General features: G+C 36.9%; 1 protein-coding gene across 1 annotated transcript in view; it reads right to left on the bottom strand.

The window, feature by feature from the left end:
* Positions 1 to 19,424, bottom strand: part of SEMA3A (semaphorin 3A) — a 165,407-nt gene that overhangs the window by 4,385 nt on the left and 141,598 nt on the right. Inside the window, exons 13-16 of the mRNA XM_059471669.1 lie at positions 17,025 to 17,066; positions 11,369 to 11,526; positions 7,210 to 7,277; positions 1,434 to 1,576 (exon numbers count right to left, since the gene is read on the bottom strand). Of these exons, the coding sequence (XP_059327652.1) occupies positions 1,434 to 1,576; positions 7,210 to 7,277; positions 11,369 to 11,526; positions 17,025 to 17,066 (411 nt within the window). The remainder of the gene's footprint in view (positions 1 to 1,433; positions 1,577 to 7,209; positions 7,278 to 11,368; positions 11,527 to 17,024; positions 17,067 to 19,424) is intronic.

Raw genomic sequence — 19,424 nt, 5'->3', positions numbered from 1 at the left:
TACTGCTCCTTTTAACTGGCCAAGAATGCCCAAACCCACAAAAATGGAAAACCCTTTGCCAGTCATCTGTTACCATGAAAGGCTCAAATATTTTGAAAAAACTGATATAATGCCAAGAGTTTGGGGAAATAGGAATTTACTCCTTAGTAACTACTGCTGATGAACAAAGATCTGTTTCAACAATGTCAGATGGAGTTGCTGGAAAGATTACAGAAGATCTGAGCCTGTAATCAGCGGAGTAAACATGGATTCATTTGGCTGTATTACTGAGGTTAGTATCTGTTATCTGTTAGTCAAATCTAGGTCCATTTGCAGGAAAGGTTCTTTGTCTTCCTGTTGTTCCTTATTACAAAAACCCTCATGCATAGTAGTGGGTTCTGCCTAAGTGGAAAATTTACAAACAAGCAACTAAGGATCAAATCTAAAAATTTTACTATTCAAAAAGCAACAGTTTAAAATACAGGGGGTTTTTTTCCTGAATTAATTCATATCTACAATGGAACTTCATTCTCTGAATGCACATGTTGCTGTAGACAGAAAAGGCACAGACCTGTTTGCTGTTCTCTCACCAAGTATAAATTCTTAATAATTTACTACTTATTCCAACAAAACAAAAATATTTAAAGCAGCTAATGTAATGATTCTGAACATGCTTTAAATATATGTATGTATACTTACAAATACTTCAAGGCAACAAAACAGTTTTTGTTCCCTAGCTTGACCTCAGTACCTACCAGAGTAGACTGTTCTCCTAAGATGTTTGTGACCTGGCTTGATACAACTTGAACACTTGGATGATTAATAATATAAGAATGCCAGTGACAAGAAAAGGAGAAAAAGTATCAGCTTAGTGTAATACAAACAGGGAAATAAGTGTTTCAGCCTCTCTGAATACTGCTTTTGGTGAAAAGAAAAGTTTCCATACTCTTGTGTCCACTACAGTTCTCAGTTCTTCATTCAGACTCTGTTATCTGCAGTGAAGTCTCAGAGCATGCAGCACATGGGATGCTCCTGCCAGTGTGTGCTTCAGTCAAACAATATGATCAGGGGAAAGCAGTTAAGCTTTTTTTCAAAGGCAATTTTAAGGCCTTGTGATATTTAAATTGGGATAATCTTTGTGTGATGTTTCAGGTGACAGTTAGATGGAATTCTAGCTTTTTTTCTGGGATCTCTGATGCAAACCAGTGTGTTTTGCAGGGAGTCTGAGCAAGGGGAGGATATGAATGCTTTCTGCTGTAACAATCTGTAAAACCTATTAAGGACCTTAGAGGATTTTATGGTAATAAGAGTGAGAATATGCTGAAGAACAATGAAAATCATATATTACAGAAAAATTCTGCTCAACTAAAATTATTCTGGGAAGGACTCAGACTGAAGTCTGCCTTTACAGAGAAAATTAGTTGCATCTCTTTGTTTTTCTTTTTCTACTGTACCTCTTCTTTGCGATCATCGTTTTGCTTCTGGAATTGCCAGTAGATTACAGCACGCTGAGATTTCGGGCTGCACTCAAGGAAAGTGCTGCTGTTCTCTACTCCATAGATAATCTTCTCCTCCAGGACCTGACCACTTGGGTTATCTGCAAAGCATGAAAAAAAAAAGAAAAAAAAATCCCATGAAACTTAATAACCCTTAATTGCTATGTAATTTTTTTTTAGAATTTGGACTTCTTTAAAGTGTTTAAAGATAAAAACTTAAAAAAAAAATTCCCCATATTAGTATACTGTTTGAAAAATCTCCATCAACACCTCTATCTTTGTAAGGACCCATGGTATGTTTTTAGTTTATTGTTTTGTTTGGTTTTTTTTAATTGTATTTTAAATCCTACCAGCTGTTAACATCTCAATATGTGAAGTTAATGAATTTAATAGTGAAATTTTTTGTAAGCCTCATTATTATTCATCAAGGAAAACATCTAGGACATGACTGGAATTTTTAATAGCAAACTGTATGCAACGAGAAAACTCAGGGTGTAGTTGCAGAATGTTTGTAATGATGCCTCCTGGGCTCTATGGTCATAATACTTTAGAGCAAAGTAATAAAACATGAGGCTATTTAAAAGTAGAATAATGTTTTTAGATTATATGGCACTGCAGTTTGCTGAAACTGTTAATGATCAGGAATAATGTTTTTGAGGAAACGATCTTCAATTAATCATTTCCTCTCATACTGATATAATTTATGGAAATGTAAGGAGGTTAATAAACCAGACATTATGGGAGGGGAAAAAGAAAGTTAAATAAATTACTTCCTTTTGTAACAACAATGTTTCAAGATATTAATCAACTTGCGGGAAATATCACATAGCTATAGGACTTATATGGTATTTGATTCTTCTCCAATACCACAGAGGCTTTCAGGCATCATGTTTCAACTCTCCACCTTAGCTCTTTGAAATGCTGGTATGGACTTAAGTGACAACAGAACAGTAATCCTGAAGAGTAGATGAGGAGGAAGGGGTGGGTAGGCTGTTGAACACTGTGTTGATCTCATGGGGTATCCCGAGTCTTTGCCATTCTTTGTCTTTCTTTCCATTTTTCATGTTTGAAAAGTTTTTCACATTTTTAGCACTGTTTTGATATGCTTTAACAGGAAAATTATGTCTATTTAAAACCCTATTTAAAGAGAAATCCTTTGTCAAGTTTTGTTAGCTCCCAACTCTGCCTTTGTTCTACTGACCATGTTGTTTAGCAAACACAGGCTGTTTGTTAGATGGCCGTGACAAAGGTAAAAGTAAAATTGAGCTCCTGACTTATGCTGATACAGAATCACATGTGACTTTCAATAATGACTTTCAGCCTGGGAGAGGATGGCAAAAGGGATGTGGAGCAGAATGGTGCTTGCCCAGTTCTCATAAAACATCAGATGGCCTATTAACACTAAACAAATAGGAAATGGGTTTGCTTGCCCTTCTCTGCTGGATTGTGGACCTTTTAACCAAGTGAATGGGGTGTTCTATTAAAAACTGAGTGAAAAAACTTTTATGACATCTCTCATAAACCATATTCCTGTGAAGAATGTCAGTACAGCTGTGGGTCAGGAAGATAGGGAGCAGTGAAGGCGTGAATTAGAAACAAAGGAGCAAAAGAAAGGTAAAACAGCTGTAATAGAATATAGACAAGGTGGTGAGGTGGATGGAGCACAGGTGAATTTATTGAAACAGAAGAACTGAAGTATGTGAAAATATTGACTGAATAAAGTTAGAAGTGATAAGATAAAGATTGGAAATGGTAACTGATGGGTCCAGATTTAACACTGTGAATGGCTGATGTACTGAACTCCTCTGTTTCAAGCCAGATGCTCTACTTAAGGAACAAAATTCACATGATTGAACAGGCAGCCAGATATCCTCATGCAGAGAAAAGCTGTTTGATATCTGAACTGGGATCCACAACAGACAGCACATACAGGCCTTCAGCATAAGACAGTAGAAAATATTCCCTTTTATAGCCTGGGACACATATGTTACTGCTCCAGTGATGTGTTTCTGGGAAACAGTGATTTACAGGCTTCCATAATAAAGAATGGAAACACAGAGATTCCACCCTAGGATGCACGCTCTGTCTCAGTTCCTCAATTCCCAGGCTCCCATCTCCAACAACAGCAATCCCATAGTTTGGATATTTGCATTGGGAGTAGGAATGTCAAGCCAAATTTCTAAGCCTAAGTGAACTGTGGGTCCTCATCTTCAGCAACCTAAAAGGATGATTTAACCAGCAGATTACTCATTAGGGGGCTTGCAGCTCCACTTCATTATATTTTCCTGAACATGGCTTAGTTAAGTGAATTACACAGGGGCAGAGCACATGTTACACTGTTCTCATTAGATCCAGGGCAGGCAGTTTTCTAAATCATAAATATTGGTAAAAAGTACAGAACCAGGTATTTCTTTTGTAAAAGTCCTGTGGCCCAGGAGCAGCAGAATATTTTTAAGTATGTAGAGAAGTTTATGCTGGAAAACTTTCTTAGTATCTGAGAATCTAGTAATGAGTTTTATTAGAAAATGTGCACTCTGGCACCATTTTAAATTTCTGTTTCCTTGGATCTGGTCTATGATATTCTAGTGTGTTAGAGAACACCATGAAAAGTGGGTGAAGTCCTCTTTACATTTTTTCACAGCTACAGAAAACACAATATGAGTGACAGACACACAATGAGAGAGGAAGCCTTTTAGAGAGCCTTCAATTTCCATTTCCATGATTTGAAGGAGCAGAAGGCAGGTCCAGAAATGTCTGTGAAGTTCACAAAATATTGAGCACATGGAGTGCAAGAAAGTAAGCAATGATGCAATAAGTAAGCAATCACAGGATCAGAGTGAAGCTTTGGGACTGAGAAGATGAAGAGACTGGATGGAAGAATGAAAGTCTGAGAAGTTCAGAAAAGCAGCTGGAGGAATTAGAAAATTATAGAAGTTGGTAATGAAATTCAGCCCAAAATCCTGCCTGAAAGCAGTAATTCCCAAAATGAACCCAACAGCAGTATCAGTTTACTACCCTGATAAATATCCTTTAAGTACATAATTTGTGACATAACTGAAGAGGTATGAAAGGCTAAGTACTTGTACCAAGATTGCTCTGCAGATGAATGAATCTCACAATACAGTTTAATTCAGAGTGATTCTTTGAACTTCCTCTGGGATGAATCATGTTAAAAAAAAAAACCCACCTCTCCTTTAACAAGTTCTTCTTCAGAAAACCCCAAACTTTATTATTTCTTGATAGCTCTAGTATGTTACACTTTATGTAACATTCTCGTTTAGCTGCCACAAGGGTGACCACACTTTTAGATTTAAACAATAATGTCTGGGCAGTTGTACAGTGAAGGCTCCTCAGCTCTCTCTAATATTGCTGTGCAGTCATTTTATACTTATACATTTGCACCGAAGAGCAGCTGAAAACACTACATAAACTTTATTAAAAATATTATTGCTTCAGACAGATTGCAAAGTTGGTTTCTGCAATGTCCTTAAAAGATATACATTAAGACAATATTCTTTTTTCATGGTTTTGTTGGTTCACATGGAGAATCAATTGGCACTTCCTAAATGCATCTGTAGACAAGTAGTAAAAGAAATTAATCTTAAGCTTTTTTTGGTTATAGACAAAACCAATTCTTCATCTGTTGTACAGGGAACTATTGGTCACAAATAAGGAAAAAACTCAGCATAAGTTGGCATAGGAAATTTATAGGCCATGAAGTCATCTGTACTATGTATGAACATAGTAAATGACAAGTAAATATAGATGTTACAACTCAAGTGATTTAGAGAAAATTTCTTTTCAAACCAATCTAAACCATTCTTTAAGTATTATGACTGTGTATCCTTCATGTCTAGGATCCAGAACTGCATTCCCTCACTATTTTCTGTAATGTACTGATCCTTCTAATGCTGTCTTATCTTGTTTCATATTTGCTCTGCTCATTTTGGCAAAGCTGTACTAAAACTCATTTTGATCAGGTGTACCATATAACTTTGTCCAGACCTGGAGCTCTCATGACTGTATCAGGGAAAAAACTGCATTTCTGTACTGCTGTGAAACTGGAATACTCTCTTCTCTTTGGACAGAAAGTACCTTTTTCAGACAAATATGTTTACCAAATATGGGAGGACATAAACATGAAGTGTTTTGAAATGCTTTTTGCATCTGTGAAAATAAAGAAAAAACCTACAGTTGTATAAAGCACAGCTAGCAAAGGCTCATGACTTCTACAGAACATTAAAATGAACAGACCTGTGGTAGTAGACCAGCTCACAGTTTTACTCAGAGAATAAAAATGTAAAGCTAAGAAATGCTTCTGCCGGTATTGAAATCAATGTTTAGTGCCTGGTGAAACTTTCCTATTCTGGAATTGAAAATCTCAATCCCAATATAAGGATGGTCTTATCTTCACTGTGTAAGTATTACCTGATATTATGCAATGGGAAATTTGTGACCTTTCTACTAGTCACAATTGACTAGCTCAAATCTAAACTAGTTGTACATTCATGAGTTCTCAAAATGTGACAACTACATACTGATCAGAGTCTATTCATGCACTTTTAAAACTCCTTTTTCCCTCTGAGTAACTTGGCCTGAGTCTGACAATCAAAAGTAAAAAGAAAAGCCATAATAATGTCAGCTCTGAGTTTCAAAAGATTGAGAAAATTACTATTGGTAGTGAATTATCGTTAACATAAAAGTAATATTTAGGACTATTTATAATTTTTGCTATTACATGGACTGGAAGGACATGAGGATTTTGAGGTATCTCCACTTTCAGTCACCTCCTTGTTTTCCCAGTGGTTTAACCCTGAGATTAGGTCAGTTGGTTAGAGCATGGTGCTACTAACATCATGGTTTAGGGCATGAGGATCTCTGTATGGGCCATTCAGTTAAGAGCTGGACTCAATGGGTCCCTTCAAACTCAGAATATTCTGTGTGAAAAGTTCCTGTAGATGTGCCACAATCATGAGGAATCACTTTTTTCCAGCAGAGGGAAGCATTGCCTAAGCATTCCCTTCCCTTACAGCAAAATGGACATTTTTAATTTTCTGAGTGAAGGTCTTCTGAAAAGTTTGGCAACAAATCAGTAACTGTGAGAAGTTTGTCAGTCAAACAAGTCAGAAAAGGAAACTGATCAATACACTGTGAAAATGAAACAGCTGACAAAAAAAGCAAACCAAAATACATCTAAGAAAACCCATGCTGAAAGCACATGGGTATATGCCTGCTGCAAGAACATCCTGATCTTCAGAGCTTTCAGTGTGACACTTACAATAAAGGTCACTCCATATTTTGCCAAGGTGGTTACAAACACATTTGGTTTGTAATTTGATTTTTTTATTGTCATCTTATGCAAACTATGTACAGCAACATGGACATATTTCTTGATGTCATGAAGAAAATACAATTCTTTTCTGATATAATATGCCTAATGTGATGGCATGGTATTATCAGGGAAGAGAAGCAGGAAAATTAAAATGCTTAAACTGTTTATTTGAGGAAAACAAAAAAAACCCCAAAAAACCAAAAAACCAAACCCAAAAAAGACTTCAGCGTCTGATCCAGGCCATTGTAAGCTATCTAAATTGGGATAATGATATATTATATTCATCTTTTGCAGATGTTCCAGACAATTGTCACCAACAAATCATTCACATGCTTCCTGTCCTACCCTGTGCAGAGTCTGTAGGTTACATACAAATGCACTTGAGTGGTGCCCATAACTCACTGTGATGCTGCAGGTCTGAGCAGTGGGTGAGCGGGTCCCCGTTTCTGATGTCTTGTCGTCTGGTGCGCCTGCAAAGATCACATTGAAATCTGTCAGTGCCCTTCCCAGTGCTCAACAGCACCAAATGGAGCATTTCTATAATTACAGAGGCCACAAGTGCACCTAAACAACACTAGGAAGGAAATAATATTGTTACTACTATATTATCATTATCATTTTGTAGACTCAGGCTTTACACTTACAGGCGAAGTCTTCAGACACTGGTAAATACCTCTTGCACTAAGATACTAAATAAATAAATAATGTTCAATGCTAATTATTAGTATTAAATAAATACCAAATAAAATAAAATATGAAGTTGATTTTAACTGTGTGGGCAATACTGGTGATAGATAAATTCATTACTTGATTCACAGATAGAGGGACTGCTGAAGCGTTAAAATATAAACCATAGGGTTTAACATGCATCAAAATACTCATTTGTGCAAGTTCAGAATACTTTCAGTATTGCAGCAACTTTTACATAGATGAAATGTTAAGATGGGTGCCTTTCAAAGAATGGTAAAGTGCTGTATTTTCTACAAAATTTAAATTAAAAAACATAGATCATTTCAGCTACCATGGGTTTCACTGAAACATTTCTCATAAAACCTTTTACAAAACTGTTCTCAATTGTCTTCAGGAAAAACAAAATAAAAACTTCAAAAGAAAGATGTTGAAATGTCATTTATTTTTTTTTTATATTCTTTTGTAGCTTGAGTCTGAATTCTACCTTTGATTGAATGTCTTTTTAACTCAGTATATTCTTCTCCCAGTTTGAATTCTACTGGCTCTTTTGAAAAACATGTTGATCTGTGCTAAAAAAAATGTAGTATTTCATTGAAGAGAGCTTTTTAATACAGTTTTGTTTTGCATGTGTTTTTCTGTCTTTGTCTGCTCCTAGTTTTGTTTAAATAGCTGTGACACAAAATTCAACTGAGCCAAAGAAAAGCGCTTCATATGAAAAAGAAAGAGAAAAAGAACCAGGCAAACAAAGATGTGTTTCAAGTGTGACTACTTTACTTTAGGAATCGGAGAAAGCCTGAGGGCTTGCAAAATTAGAGGAGAACAAAGAGGATTAGGCTGCTGAACAATGCTGTGATTTCAGATTATGGTTATCCAGCAACGGATATGCAAAAGTCAAGTAGCCTTGTAAAAAGCCTTGTTGGTCCCTCCCTTGTGACAGCAGCCCACATTTTTAAAAGCCATTGTTCTGCAGCAGAGACCACGTCTCTTCTCCACACCAGCCCTCTTTGCAGGCTCTCACTAACAGCCCAGCAGCAGCTCACACCAAGGGTTCTCACAGAGGCACAACTGCACAGCTGAGCCTTCTTTCCCGAAAGATTTTAACCATACTCTTTTCCACTGAAAGCTACCGAAACGTTAAACCTGAAACTATTTTCCTGAAGTACAGCAAAAGCTTTCCTTTTTAGAAAAAAAAAGTTAGATAAACATTTTAATATATTTTTCTGAATAAAAACTTCTTTAGAATTATGAGTTAGGACATCTTAGAACACTTTAGTAAGAAGGAATCTTCTGCTGAATGATATATGATTAAAAAATGTATTAATCATAATTTCCAATATCTTCGTATTACTCATTACCAATGACAAAATCACACCCAAGATATAAGGAGCCATAAAATTTTGCTACCCCTTCCTAAATTTTAAACCAGTATATTTATAGATGCAATTTGTAAAAAGGAAAACTGTGGAAAGACTCATATTACTGTCAATGGAGTTTGAATGAAATGTTTAGTTGGGATTTCAGGAAAATGTTGCACATATCGCCATTGTATCAACACAATGATTTATGAAATATGAACCAGAACACATCTGCACAGGGTAAAGTGAAGTGGTCACACTACAGGAGCTCTGAACTGTCATTTAGACTTGTAAAATGCACAAAGAAAGAAAAGCAAATAAAATCATGGCTTATAAAATCTCCAAAAAAAAAAAAAAAGAAGTAGAAAAAAAGAAACAAACAAAACGCAAACCCTAAACCCAACTATGAATAAAACATCTGTACAATTGCCTCAGGAATCCATTTTCCCAATATTTCTGGAGCCTAAAATGACAAGAATTTATTATTAGGAAAATGTTGACATGTAAACTGTTTCCAGCAATGCTGATTTTGTCATCAATGCACTCCAAGCTGGCTTGAGGCAATGGGTGCTGCAGGTACCAGGTGAACAGAGGATCCTCTCTCCCAGTAACACAGACTTCTACTCTGCTGCTGCTGCCAAGGAAGAACTGAGGGCAAGTGGCAGAGACAGCAGCTTTTTCCTACACATTTGTCAGATCCCAGCTTCCCAGCACTAACTTTTCCTGTCACAGTGGCCTCCAGAACAGTAAATTCTGCACCCCAAGTTTTTCCTGTAGCTGTGCAACCCAGTTTGGCCCCAGTAACCCCCACACCTAAATCCTTGTAAGAGGTCCCAGTCACTTTACCCCTGATGGCAAGGTGAGCTCCATCTGCAGCAGTAAGCTGGAGAGATAAGGAACAAAGGAACAATAAGGACAAGGACCCTATTTCTTCCACCAGTGTAAGCAGAGGAATGATGTGCTCTATGGATCTTGAGATTGGCTGGGAGTAGGAATTTGTGCTCAGAATGATGAGAAAAGATGAAGTCCAGGGATGGAGAGTAGCAGAAAACAGTGATTTAGTGACTCCTGATCTTACTGTCACCTTGGGCTCAGAGAAAATACTCAATCATATTGATTTCTAATACTAAAGAACTTTTCAGAACAAATCAATCTTTCAGACTGTCCTTGGAAACCTCACTGTTCCCTCTCCTTTCCTTCCTCTTCCAGAGAAACTGCCATGCTACCAGCAAAAAAAAAAGAATTTAGCCCATGTAGCTGAGAAAAATTGACTGGCTCTTCTCTTGGGATGGGTCCTTTATTTTCTAAAGAATTTCATAAAAAGCTTTTCTCCTATTAACTTTGTTTCCTGGTGCAAAAATAGAACCTGATGAGCAGCTTTTGTCATCAGTATTTGTTTAGGATACACTGTAATGCAAACCTCAAAATTTTAATTCCTTCCATCTGAAACGTCTGTGACAATTTCTCACCCTTTAGCACATTTCATCTCCCTCAAGAACCGACCAAAACCTGGAATTTGGCATTCTGACACTCTCAACTAAGTATTTGCTACAATTAATTTCATGTATATAAACTCTTATGTATATAAATCCTTGTATCCTTTGTTTCTTCATACGTGCAAGATGTCTGGCATACTCAATTTAATGTGAGCACTTTTTTATTATTTTACTCAGTTTATCAAGGGAATCTTAAACTACACCAGTGTCTGCTTCTATTTGCAAATGTTTACCAGTTCAGTTATTCCTAATTTCTACTTCAACAGCCAGGAGCTCTTCAGTAACTAGCTGTATACTGTTAGAGAAAGCGTTTCAAAGACAAGAGGAAGCAAAGAAATTAGTACTCTAAACCTTTAGATCAGGCAACTAGACTTTTAAGTTTTTAATAAAACTCTTATTTTTGATTTGGGGAGTCAGCTTTCCACCGATGTTTGCATTGCAAAGCCTTTAGCATCTCTGAATCCTTTAGTGCAGAGGGACTGTGGAACAGTGGTTGGTCTGATCCAGCAACACCTGGACACACATCAGCACATACAAGTTATACTTTTGAATAATAACAATAATGTAATATACCACTAAAAAAGACGAGTTTCTATCAGTGTCCAAATATTTTAGAAGTATTGTTCTTGACTCAGAATTCATGAAAATGTAGGATAACTTCCTTTGGCAAGTAGTGATTTTTTGTTTTTATTTTGAGTGCCCTCCCCATGTTAGAGAAAATGATTTTTTTTTCTTTTTGCTGTTTACCAATGAATATAAAGTTAGGAGCTAATTTCAGAGACAACTCTTGCCTGAATGTTTTCTTACAGGAGCTTTTTAAGCCAGCCCAAGAAGTAGCAGTGGTCACTTTAAATCAACCAAGACTTCATATTGCATGTAGCTCCCACAATGATGTTTTCTTTGGAAGAGAAAGGGCTCCAGTTAACCATCCCCTAAAAAATCTCCAAAGCCCTCTGGTCATATGGAGACCATCAGTTAAAACAAATATCAAACCATGCAGACATGCAGAACTGTCCCTACCTCTTGGCAGTGGGGAAGTAACGTGAGCAGGAGGAGCCATCCCAGGCACAGTAAGGGTCCCTTGCAAGGCAACACTCAGCACAAGCTTTTCCATACACATCACAGCGGTGCAAAGGAAGCTGTGAAACTCCAGTGGCTGAGCCAATGTAGAGCTGTTGCTGTTGTAAAAATTAAAAAAAAAAAAAAAACCCAGTTCAAAAAATGTCACAAATTACAATTTTCGTTTTTTAGGAAAGCATAAAAATGTTATTATAATACTCTGTTAGGATCATTTCAAATACAATAAAGGATCATGATCCTGATGTATGCGAAAGGAATGAGAACAGAATTGTCCCCAGGGTAAAAAAAAAAAATCAAATAGGAAAAACTTCATTTTTTCATGAAGCCCTTGTTGGGTTCCCTAAACAGAAAGAAAATTAAAGTACTCTTCAATTTTTTCCTTTTGTATTCAGATCCTCACACTGGGAAAACACCCAAAGTCAGTGACAGAACATAACAGAGAACATGCATTTGAATTTGAACAAAAAGAAAACCAACACCAAAAAGACAATACATTTCCTAGCATTACTTCAGTTTATGCATGTGAGGGGGGAACCCGAAGTAAATTATTTCAGACTGATGCTATGATATTTCAGTTTGGAAGTGGTGCTATGCATGCACTTCTTTGCATGCCTGGTAATTCCAGTGTTTTGTATTCTTTTCTATAAGTCATGACTTAACTGGAACATATCTTTAATGAGGGGAGAGGTTTTGTTTTGTTTGGTTTTGGATAAAAACCAGTGTTGAGTAGAAGATGCAGTTCAAATGCAGAAGTAAATAAAAAAAACATGCATGTAAAATGAAATACAGCCTTGCATGGCATCACAATAGAATATCTTGTCTCTCTCAATTTCCTCTCTGATATCAAATTCATGTGGTCCACTAGGGAAGCTGGCCCCAGAGGGATATGAGTAAACTGAACTTCTGATCCCATGTGAAAGTCCAGCGAGATATTTCAGATTAGGAAATTTCACAAAGAAAGCAAGTATTAGTGGGATGCAAAACTAGGGGAACACTAAATAAATAGATACCCAAAGATTCAAGGGTATAATCCTTCTGCTTTGGAAACACTGACATTTTGCTATCAGACCTTGACACTCAGCACCCACAGCAGACCAATGAATAGCTGTCTTCAAGGTCCTACTCCAAGCAGTCCCATGAAGAAAATACATTTTTTTTTCACTTTTCTTTCTTTGAAAACATAAAAGTGGTGTGAAAAAATAGGATTTCAAGAAATGTTATCAAAATTCTTCATCTCCTGCATTGCAATGTCCCAGAGGCACCATTTTCAGGGAATGCAGGGATGGAAGATGGCAGTGGTCACCTACCAACTAGACATAATGAGGACCAGATAACAGGAGATAACAACACCAAAAACATTCATAAGAGGTGTTGTGTTAACTTCTTTCAGAGACAGCAGCTTGGCAGTTTATACAGCCATATTAATTGTAACAGAAACATCCCGTGCATTTATATAAACACCGGTATTTTCTCAAGGAACATATGACAAGGAAAGCCCCCAAAGGAAAATTCACTGGCAGATTGAAAACTAAACCCTTTCTAAGCAGCTGCTTCCATCTATTATAGTTTCATAGCCGGGTTGTAAACCCACATTCTCCAGGCAAAAATCTCTGATCACACAGGGCTTTGCACAAAGCCTGAACTGTACAAACCCGTCCCAGTCAGTGTTGTAGCCTTGAGAAGAGGGGACACACAACAGACTTGATGAGCTGCTTCTCTCTAACTGAGAGGACTTAATCAAATACCCACCTTAGGGCTACATCCTGCAGTAAAAAGAGCAGCAATTCAAATCTTAGGTGACCTAAGTGCTTCTCAAGGGAAGCCTCTTCTCTTTACTGATTATGGAGCCAGCACAGGTCAAATTAGAGCTTCAGTTAAGTATCTTAAATGTCCAGATGGTATTGATCTGAGTCCTGTGTAATTGGGGCATTAATATCTGTATAAGCATGTAGGAACGTGTGGTGCAACTAATATAAAAATCAACCCGGAGAATGCACATGGGAAAATAAAGAATGGTGTAATGGTTTCCTATGTACCTCTGTAACCAATTTTATTTTGCAAAAATCCCCTCCCTGATTTCTAATAAATGTCTTTAGAATTGAAGAATGACCAGGAACCCAAGAAAAAAAAAAATGAGGCCAAAACAGGGTTACTTAAAAACTATATTCCTTGTAGATAAGTTCATAGTTCAGCCAGTGAGCTGCAGCATATGTTTCAGGTGCTGCACAGCCTTAAGGCTGCTGCCTCGTTTGCTGCTCTTCTGATCATGGTTTTAGACTCCAGCTGGTGATCATTATTCTGGACACTAACAATATAAAAAAATCCAGGCAGTATGAAATTCAGAAAATAGAAATAGAATTATTTGCATCAATGGTCTGACCTTACTTTGCCATACCACAGTCAAACTGCTTTTTCAGCCACCTTTTCCAAGACATTGTTAATTTAATGAATGAGATTATCAGATCAAACCAGACAGTCAAAAAAGAAAAAAAGTTGTCCTCTAAAAATTCTCACACAAGTATCAGAACTCAAGAAAAACTGAGGAGACTAATATTTTAAGCAATCCAGTGGTTTCTGTTGGCCCCACAGTGCTGCCCAAAAAAGCAGCCTTTCCCCAGACAAAGTCAGAAAAAGGGATAACAGAATGTGGAAAATATAATGCATAAGAGGAAGAACTTCAGCAGAATCTTTAAAGGAACTTTAGGGAGCATGAGATTCAAGTACCATTTGATTAATTTAATGTCTTGAGAAGTAATGCAGAACAGTTCAGGACACTGTTTAAGTGATATATTCATTTTGAGCTGGTCCTTTCTATAGGCTCACTGTCATATGGACAGAAATGTTGCTGTCTGAATAAAATTCAGTACTTGGTGAAATAAACTATAAAAGTAGATATTTCTGAAGGTGTCTGCCTTGCTTTTGCTTGAAAATCTTATACAAGAGAAACAAAGCTCTTTGTAGCGATTAACCAGACAAGGACTTTTTCAGCCAAGGATCTTCTTGTCCTTTTCCCATGCCACCAGAAACCCAACAGCTTCTGAAGGAGCATCACAAAGCTGACCCTGAGAAAAAGGCGAGAGGTTGTTCTGCAAAAAGTCACCTTTGACTGAAGCCCAGGCTGGACGTTTTGGCCTGCTTCCATGTTTGTAAGGGAAAAATTATGGAGGTTCACCTGGCAGGCTCTAAGCCAAGAGGTACCATGTGTCCCAGGGAGCTGTGAGCTGAGGCAGCTGCAGGGTGTTGCAGTGGCTCAAGGATGCTCTGAAGGTTTTTGTCTATTGCTAACAAAGCATAAACTGTTTAAGTGATAAGGTTACACAAGCCTAGGGCTCTGAACACAATCAGGGGGAATGTGTAGCTTCAGTGAGAAAATATAGACACAATTTCTGTGAGTTAAAGACAGCAGAGTGGAAAAAGAATGTATTAAGGCTTAGTCTTGCACATAAAAGCTAAATTTACTCATAAGCCACTCTTGCTCAAGGGCTAAATGCAGACTCAGAGAGAGACAGGAGCTTTAGAGCTTAATATAATTTAAAACCTAAGCTAAGTTCTGGTCCTGAAGAATTTGTAGATCTTGGTCTTTAGGAAGAGTAATTTGTAACGTAACATATTGGCATGATGGCAAAAGAGGTAGCTTTGAACAACCAGAGTAGTAAAACATTCAGAAATAAGGAGAAACTCCCTGTACCATGTTTTTATAATTGGATGAAAGATTTGTTAGTGAAGAAACAAAATGAAGTGATTATTTTTAAGGCATTCAATAGAACATGCTGGTTTTACTATTTACATTTCATGCTCTGGCTTTCCACAATGCATAGAATTATCGTGCTGTTTACATGAAAACCACCCTGCTTATCAGAACACAATGAGTAAAGTGTTTGAGTTATAGAACTACAGTATTTTTAAATCATAAATGTAAAATGGAAACATGTTGCCATATACTTATTTCATGCATACTGCCAAAAGCTTGTCATAGTGTATCATGATTCTGTCATTTTTAGCCTGAGGCTGGTTGATTTTTCATGAGTTTTACTCTGCCTGAATAACTTGTGGTTTATGCTCTTTTTTAGCTTCAGACAATTTTAGCAGTGTAAATTTGTTTTCAGAAAACTCAGGGAAAATTGTAATCTCTACTGAATAACTAAAGATGCTTCGGAGGAAAAGCTGTATGAAAATGCACGGTCCATTTTCAAATATAACTGGCTGCTTTAATGGAATGTACTTATAAAAATAATCCAAATCAGAGCATTTTGGTATGATGTGGACATATATACAACTTGACAGGTCTGTTTTTAAATATCCCAGTATTCAATAGTATCTTTCTCTTTGTCCTGCCATTTTTGCTGATTGAGGTGGTAAACTGTTAGAACAGTGTCCCCCCCAAACATTTTCTGTCAAATACATGAATGCTTTTAGACAACTTTCCTAAAGACAGTGAATTCAGAGTTAAATATACAGCATTTCAAATATAATATTCGCCTCTGTCCATTACAGAATGAATTTGACTTCTGTTTAATAATGTATAGAGTGAGGTAGAATTAACTAAATTTCACTTATAACGTGCACAATTTTTAGTGCACCTAGTCCTGAAAGTAATACCAAATCTCCTCTTTCCTGACAGTGACATGAACAAAAAGAAGTTCCCTATATTTACCAAATTAGCTTCCAAAAGAGCACATAAATGAAAAAGAAAAAAAAAAAAAAGTTAAATTTGACACTACATTTTATGTCTCAGACTCCTGAGACAGGAAATGACAGTGGCTGGGATCCATCCACCTAATTCCAGGCAAAACTGGAAGATAGGCCCCTAATACTCACTTCATTCCTGGACTGCAAACCAATGTTCTTTGCACACCCACATAATTTATCAACTGCTTCACAAATTTGCTTAGAAATGCAGGAAACACCTTTACTGTAAGGCAGACAAAACTTTACCTCTATCCATCAAGAAGTTCCGTTCATTTTAGTTATGGTCTCGTTTTATAGTACATGTTTTCTCTATAAGCAGCTTGCTATTAGTGTACTCAACAGAAAGTAGGAAATATAAATTTTAGAGTGTGAAACCCTTCTCTTAACCACATCACTGAACCAGAAGGCCTTGGAAATTAAGACTGCATCAGATCTGTTGATCTTTTGTTAAAGCTGAATGACACAGTGGAATGGACGTAGCACAGAAAGACAGGAGGATGTCTCATTCCCATCCTTTGCTTCCACCATCTGCATTTTGTACCAGATTATTCCACAGTGACTACTAGTCCCATTAAAGAAAGGCATCAAGTTTGGCCACTCCTTTTGAGTCTCTCTGTCATGGGAGCATTCTATAATGTGGACTTTTAATTTTATTTTTTTTCTAGAGATCCACCAGACAGCTGGTTAGTTTGCATTTAGTTTCCACCTTACCAGTCAGTAACACAAACTAGACTTTTCCTTTCCCCACTGCATGTCACATTTTCCTGAGAAACTACTGCTGTTTATGTAAAGAGATGGGATGCTGCTGCTGCAATTAATATGTCTCTGCTGACTGCCAAGTTACTGTCTCTAGACGACAGAGACCAATAAATATTTGAAAGGTATTTAACATTTGTGCACATATTACCTGCTTTGTGGAAATCTTCATTGCTGAAATAACCGTGGGCTCCTAGGGAAAAACGGAGTTAAAATTTAAAATGAGCTATAAACATAAAAATTCTGTTACAACACTATTTGCATAAGGTAAACCCCCTGAAATTAAACTAGAAACTCCCTAGTAATAGTCCTTGTTGTCATTTGCAGTGGAATAATTTCTAGCTGTAAAGGAATTAGAATGCATGTACATATCTGGGTGCATCTTTGATTGCTATGTTGATTGTAGGTATTTTATTTTCCATTATGAAGAGAATTTAATTGTGATCACTTTGTCACCAGTTCCACATCTTGAATTTTGTATCAACGCTTAATACTAAAATTGCATTTCAAGAACTTCCCAAGTAATATGAAAATAATAATGGCTGTATGAAAATTCATAGATACTATCTATTAAAGGTAATAACACTGAAAGAAGCAACTCATTTTAAGTATATTGAGGTGAAAAGCCCATTCCTGTGAAATTTTATTCATAAGAACAAGTTTTAATCCCAAGTATAATCTTTTTAACTGCTCCACACTATTCACTTATAAAGAAGTTACATGCATTTTCAGAACATGCAACCAAAATGAGCAAGAGGTTCTTAGCATTCTGGAATATCCATCATTTAATCAACTGTTACAATTTCTAGGTCCAGGTTCTTGGATGGATTTTAATTTTAAAAGTGGCATAATTAGACAGTGTGCGACTCAATTTTGCATGAACTTTATTCCATCTAGAAATTTGCTATTGATCATACTTTTGATCATCATACTTTTGGTTGTGTACATTAATAAAGTGTTTATTAAGCTTTTACACTTGTATAGTTTTCAACTTGCTTATCCTAAGAGAATTTGATATGGGTCAGTGGATGGTAAGCATGGACTCACCCTTACAGAGGGGTTAATAGAGCTGGTATTAGAAATCATCAATTAAATGTAACATTTGAATGAAAATTGAACTCATTAGTTTGTTTGCTCAGCTGTTCAGAGAAATATTGCACAAATGGGGTTTAAAGAGGCATTTTTTATCAATGTAACAGATATGAAAGACTTTCAGCTCTGTGGAATTTTAAATGAAAAGCATTGTACTCAGCACATTGCAGCTTAACATCAAAATGCATTGCTCATGATGCACATATACTCTTTACAACTAAAGTAAACTTACATTTGGATGAGGGACTTGTAAAATCTGTTGGAAATTCCCTATTGAAAGATTCATATCTTATACACACAAATTCTGCTAATTCCACTGAAATACATTAATGCCCTCTTTAAGGCTTAAATACATGTGTAAAGAGATAATTGAGCTTTCAAGTAAATCAGAACATCCAAATACCTTCATGCAATGAAAAAATACACATGTAAAGTAAAATTTAAAATTTGAATTTGCCATTAACTATTCTATTTCTGCAAAACCTTTCTGAAGTAAAATGAATTCCATTTATTTTCCTTCTTTCACTTCTATATTTTTCTGATCTCCTTTAGCTTGGCACTTCTACCTGTTTCATGGAAAAGATTCATATATTACAAACAATTTCCAAATTACCCTGTGTTCATGTAATGTATTTTGCATGCATAACAAGGAAAAATAAATTGTCTAAATTCCTTCTTATAGTTTCTATGTTAAGGAAGAAAGAAAAGAACACCCTACATTTCTGTCCTCAAAAAACCCCATGGATTGCAAGAACAGGGACACATATTTTTCAGAGGTATCTTGCACTCAGAACAGAGGTTTCTGAGCAAGACTGGTACCAGTAACATCAGGAATGCCCTCAAGAAGCTCTGTTCAGCTAGATGGCTGACAGAGACAAGATTGTCTCTGCTCAGAAAAAGAAGGTGAAGGGATGGCAACAGAGTTTGATGAGGATGTGGTGGCTGGGCCAGGACATGGTCCCTGTCAGCACAAGAAGCTCCTGGAGCGTGCCAGCAGCATCTTCACACTGTCACACCAACCCCGTGCTCCCAGCCAGGGATAACCCCCAGCTGCCTGGAGATGGGAAGGGGTGCCATAAAACGGCACTGACAGAATAACTCGGGGAATGTAAATGATTCCTTGTTGTGTACAAAACACGAGACATCCCTGGGTTCTGTCCGGGAAGTGTTTGAAAGGTTTGCTCAGCCCTGCCTTGCAGGGCTGCCTATGGGATGCTGTATTTTTTAGGTGGCTCAAACGGGAAAAATGGAGGAGATTGATTTCACCAAAAAGTATTAGAGTTAGGGGGTGTTTATGGTGCCTTGTGTCAGACCAAGAAAATGAGACCCCAAAGTGACCTTTGAAAATATAAACACTTTGTTCCTCAGATTATTAAGCATATGAAATCTGCGCAGATCACTGTTTTACCAAAAGAATCTTCCTTGTTACAATATGCTGATAGTCTGAATAGTTTTGAGA

Source organism: Ammospiza nelsoni, chromosome 5, assembly GCF_027579445.1.
Source record: "Ammospiza nelsoni isolate bAmmNel1 chromosome 5, bAmmNel1.pri, whole genome shotgun sequence".
Lineage (NCBI taxonomy): Eukaryota > Metazoa > Chordata > Aves > Passeriformes > Passerellidae > Ammospiza > Ammospiza nelsoni.
This window is presented reverse-complemented; position numbering and strand designations above follow the sequence as displayed.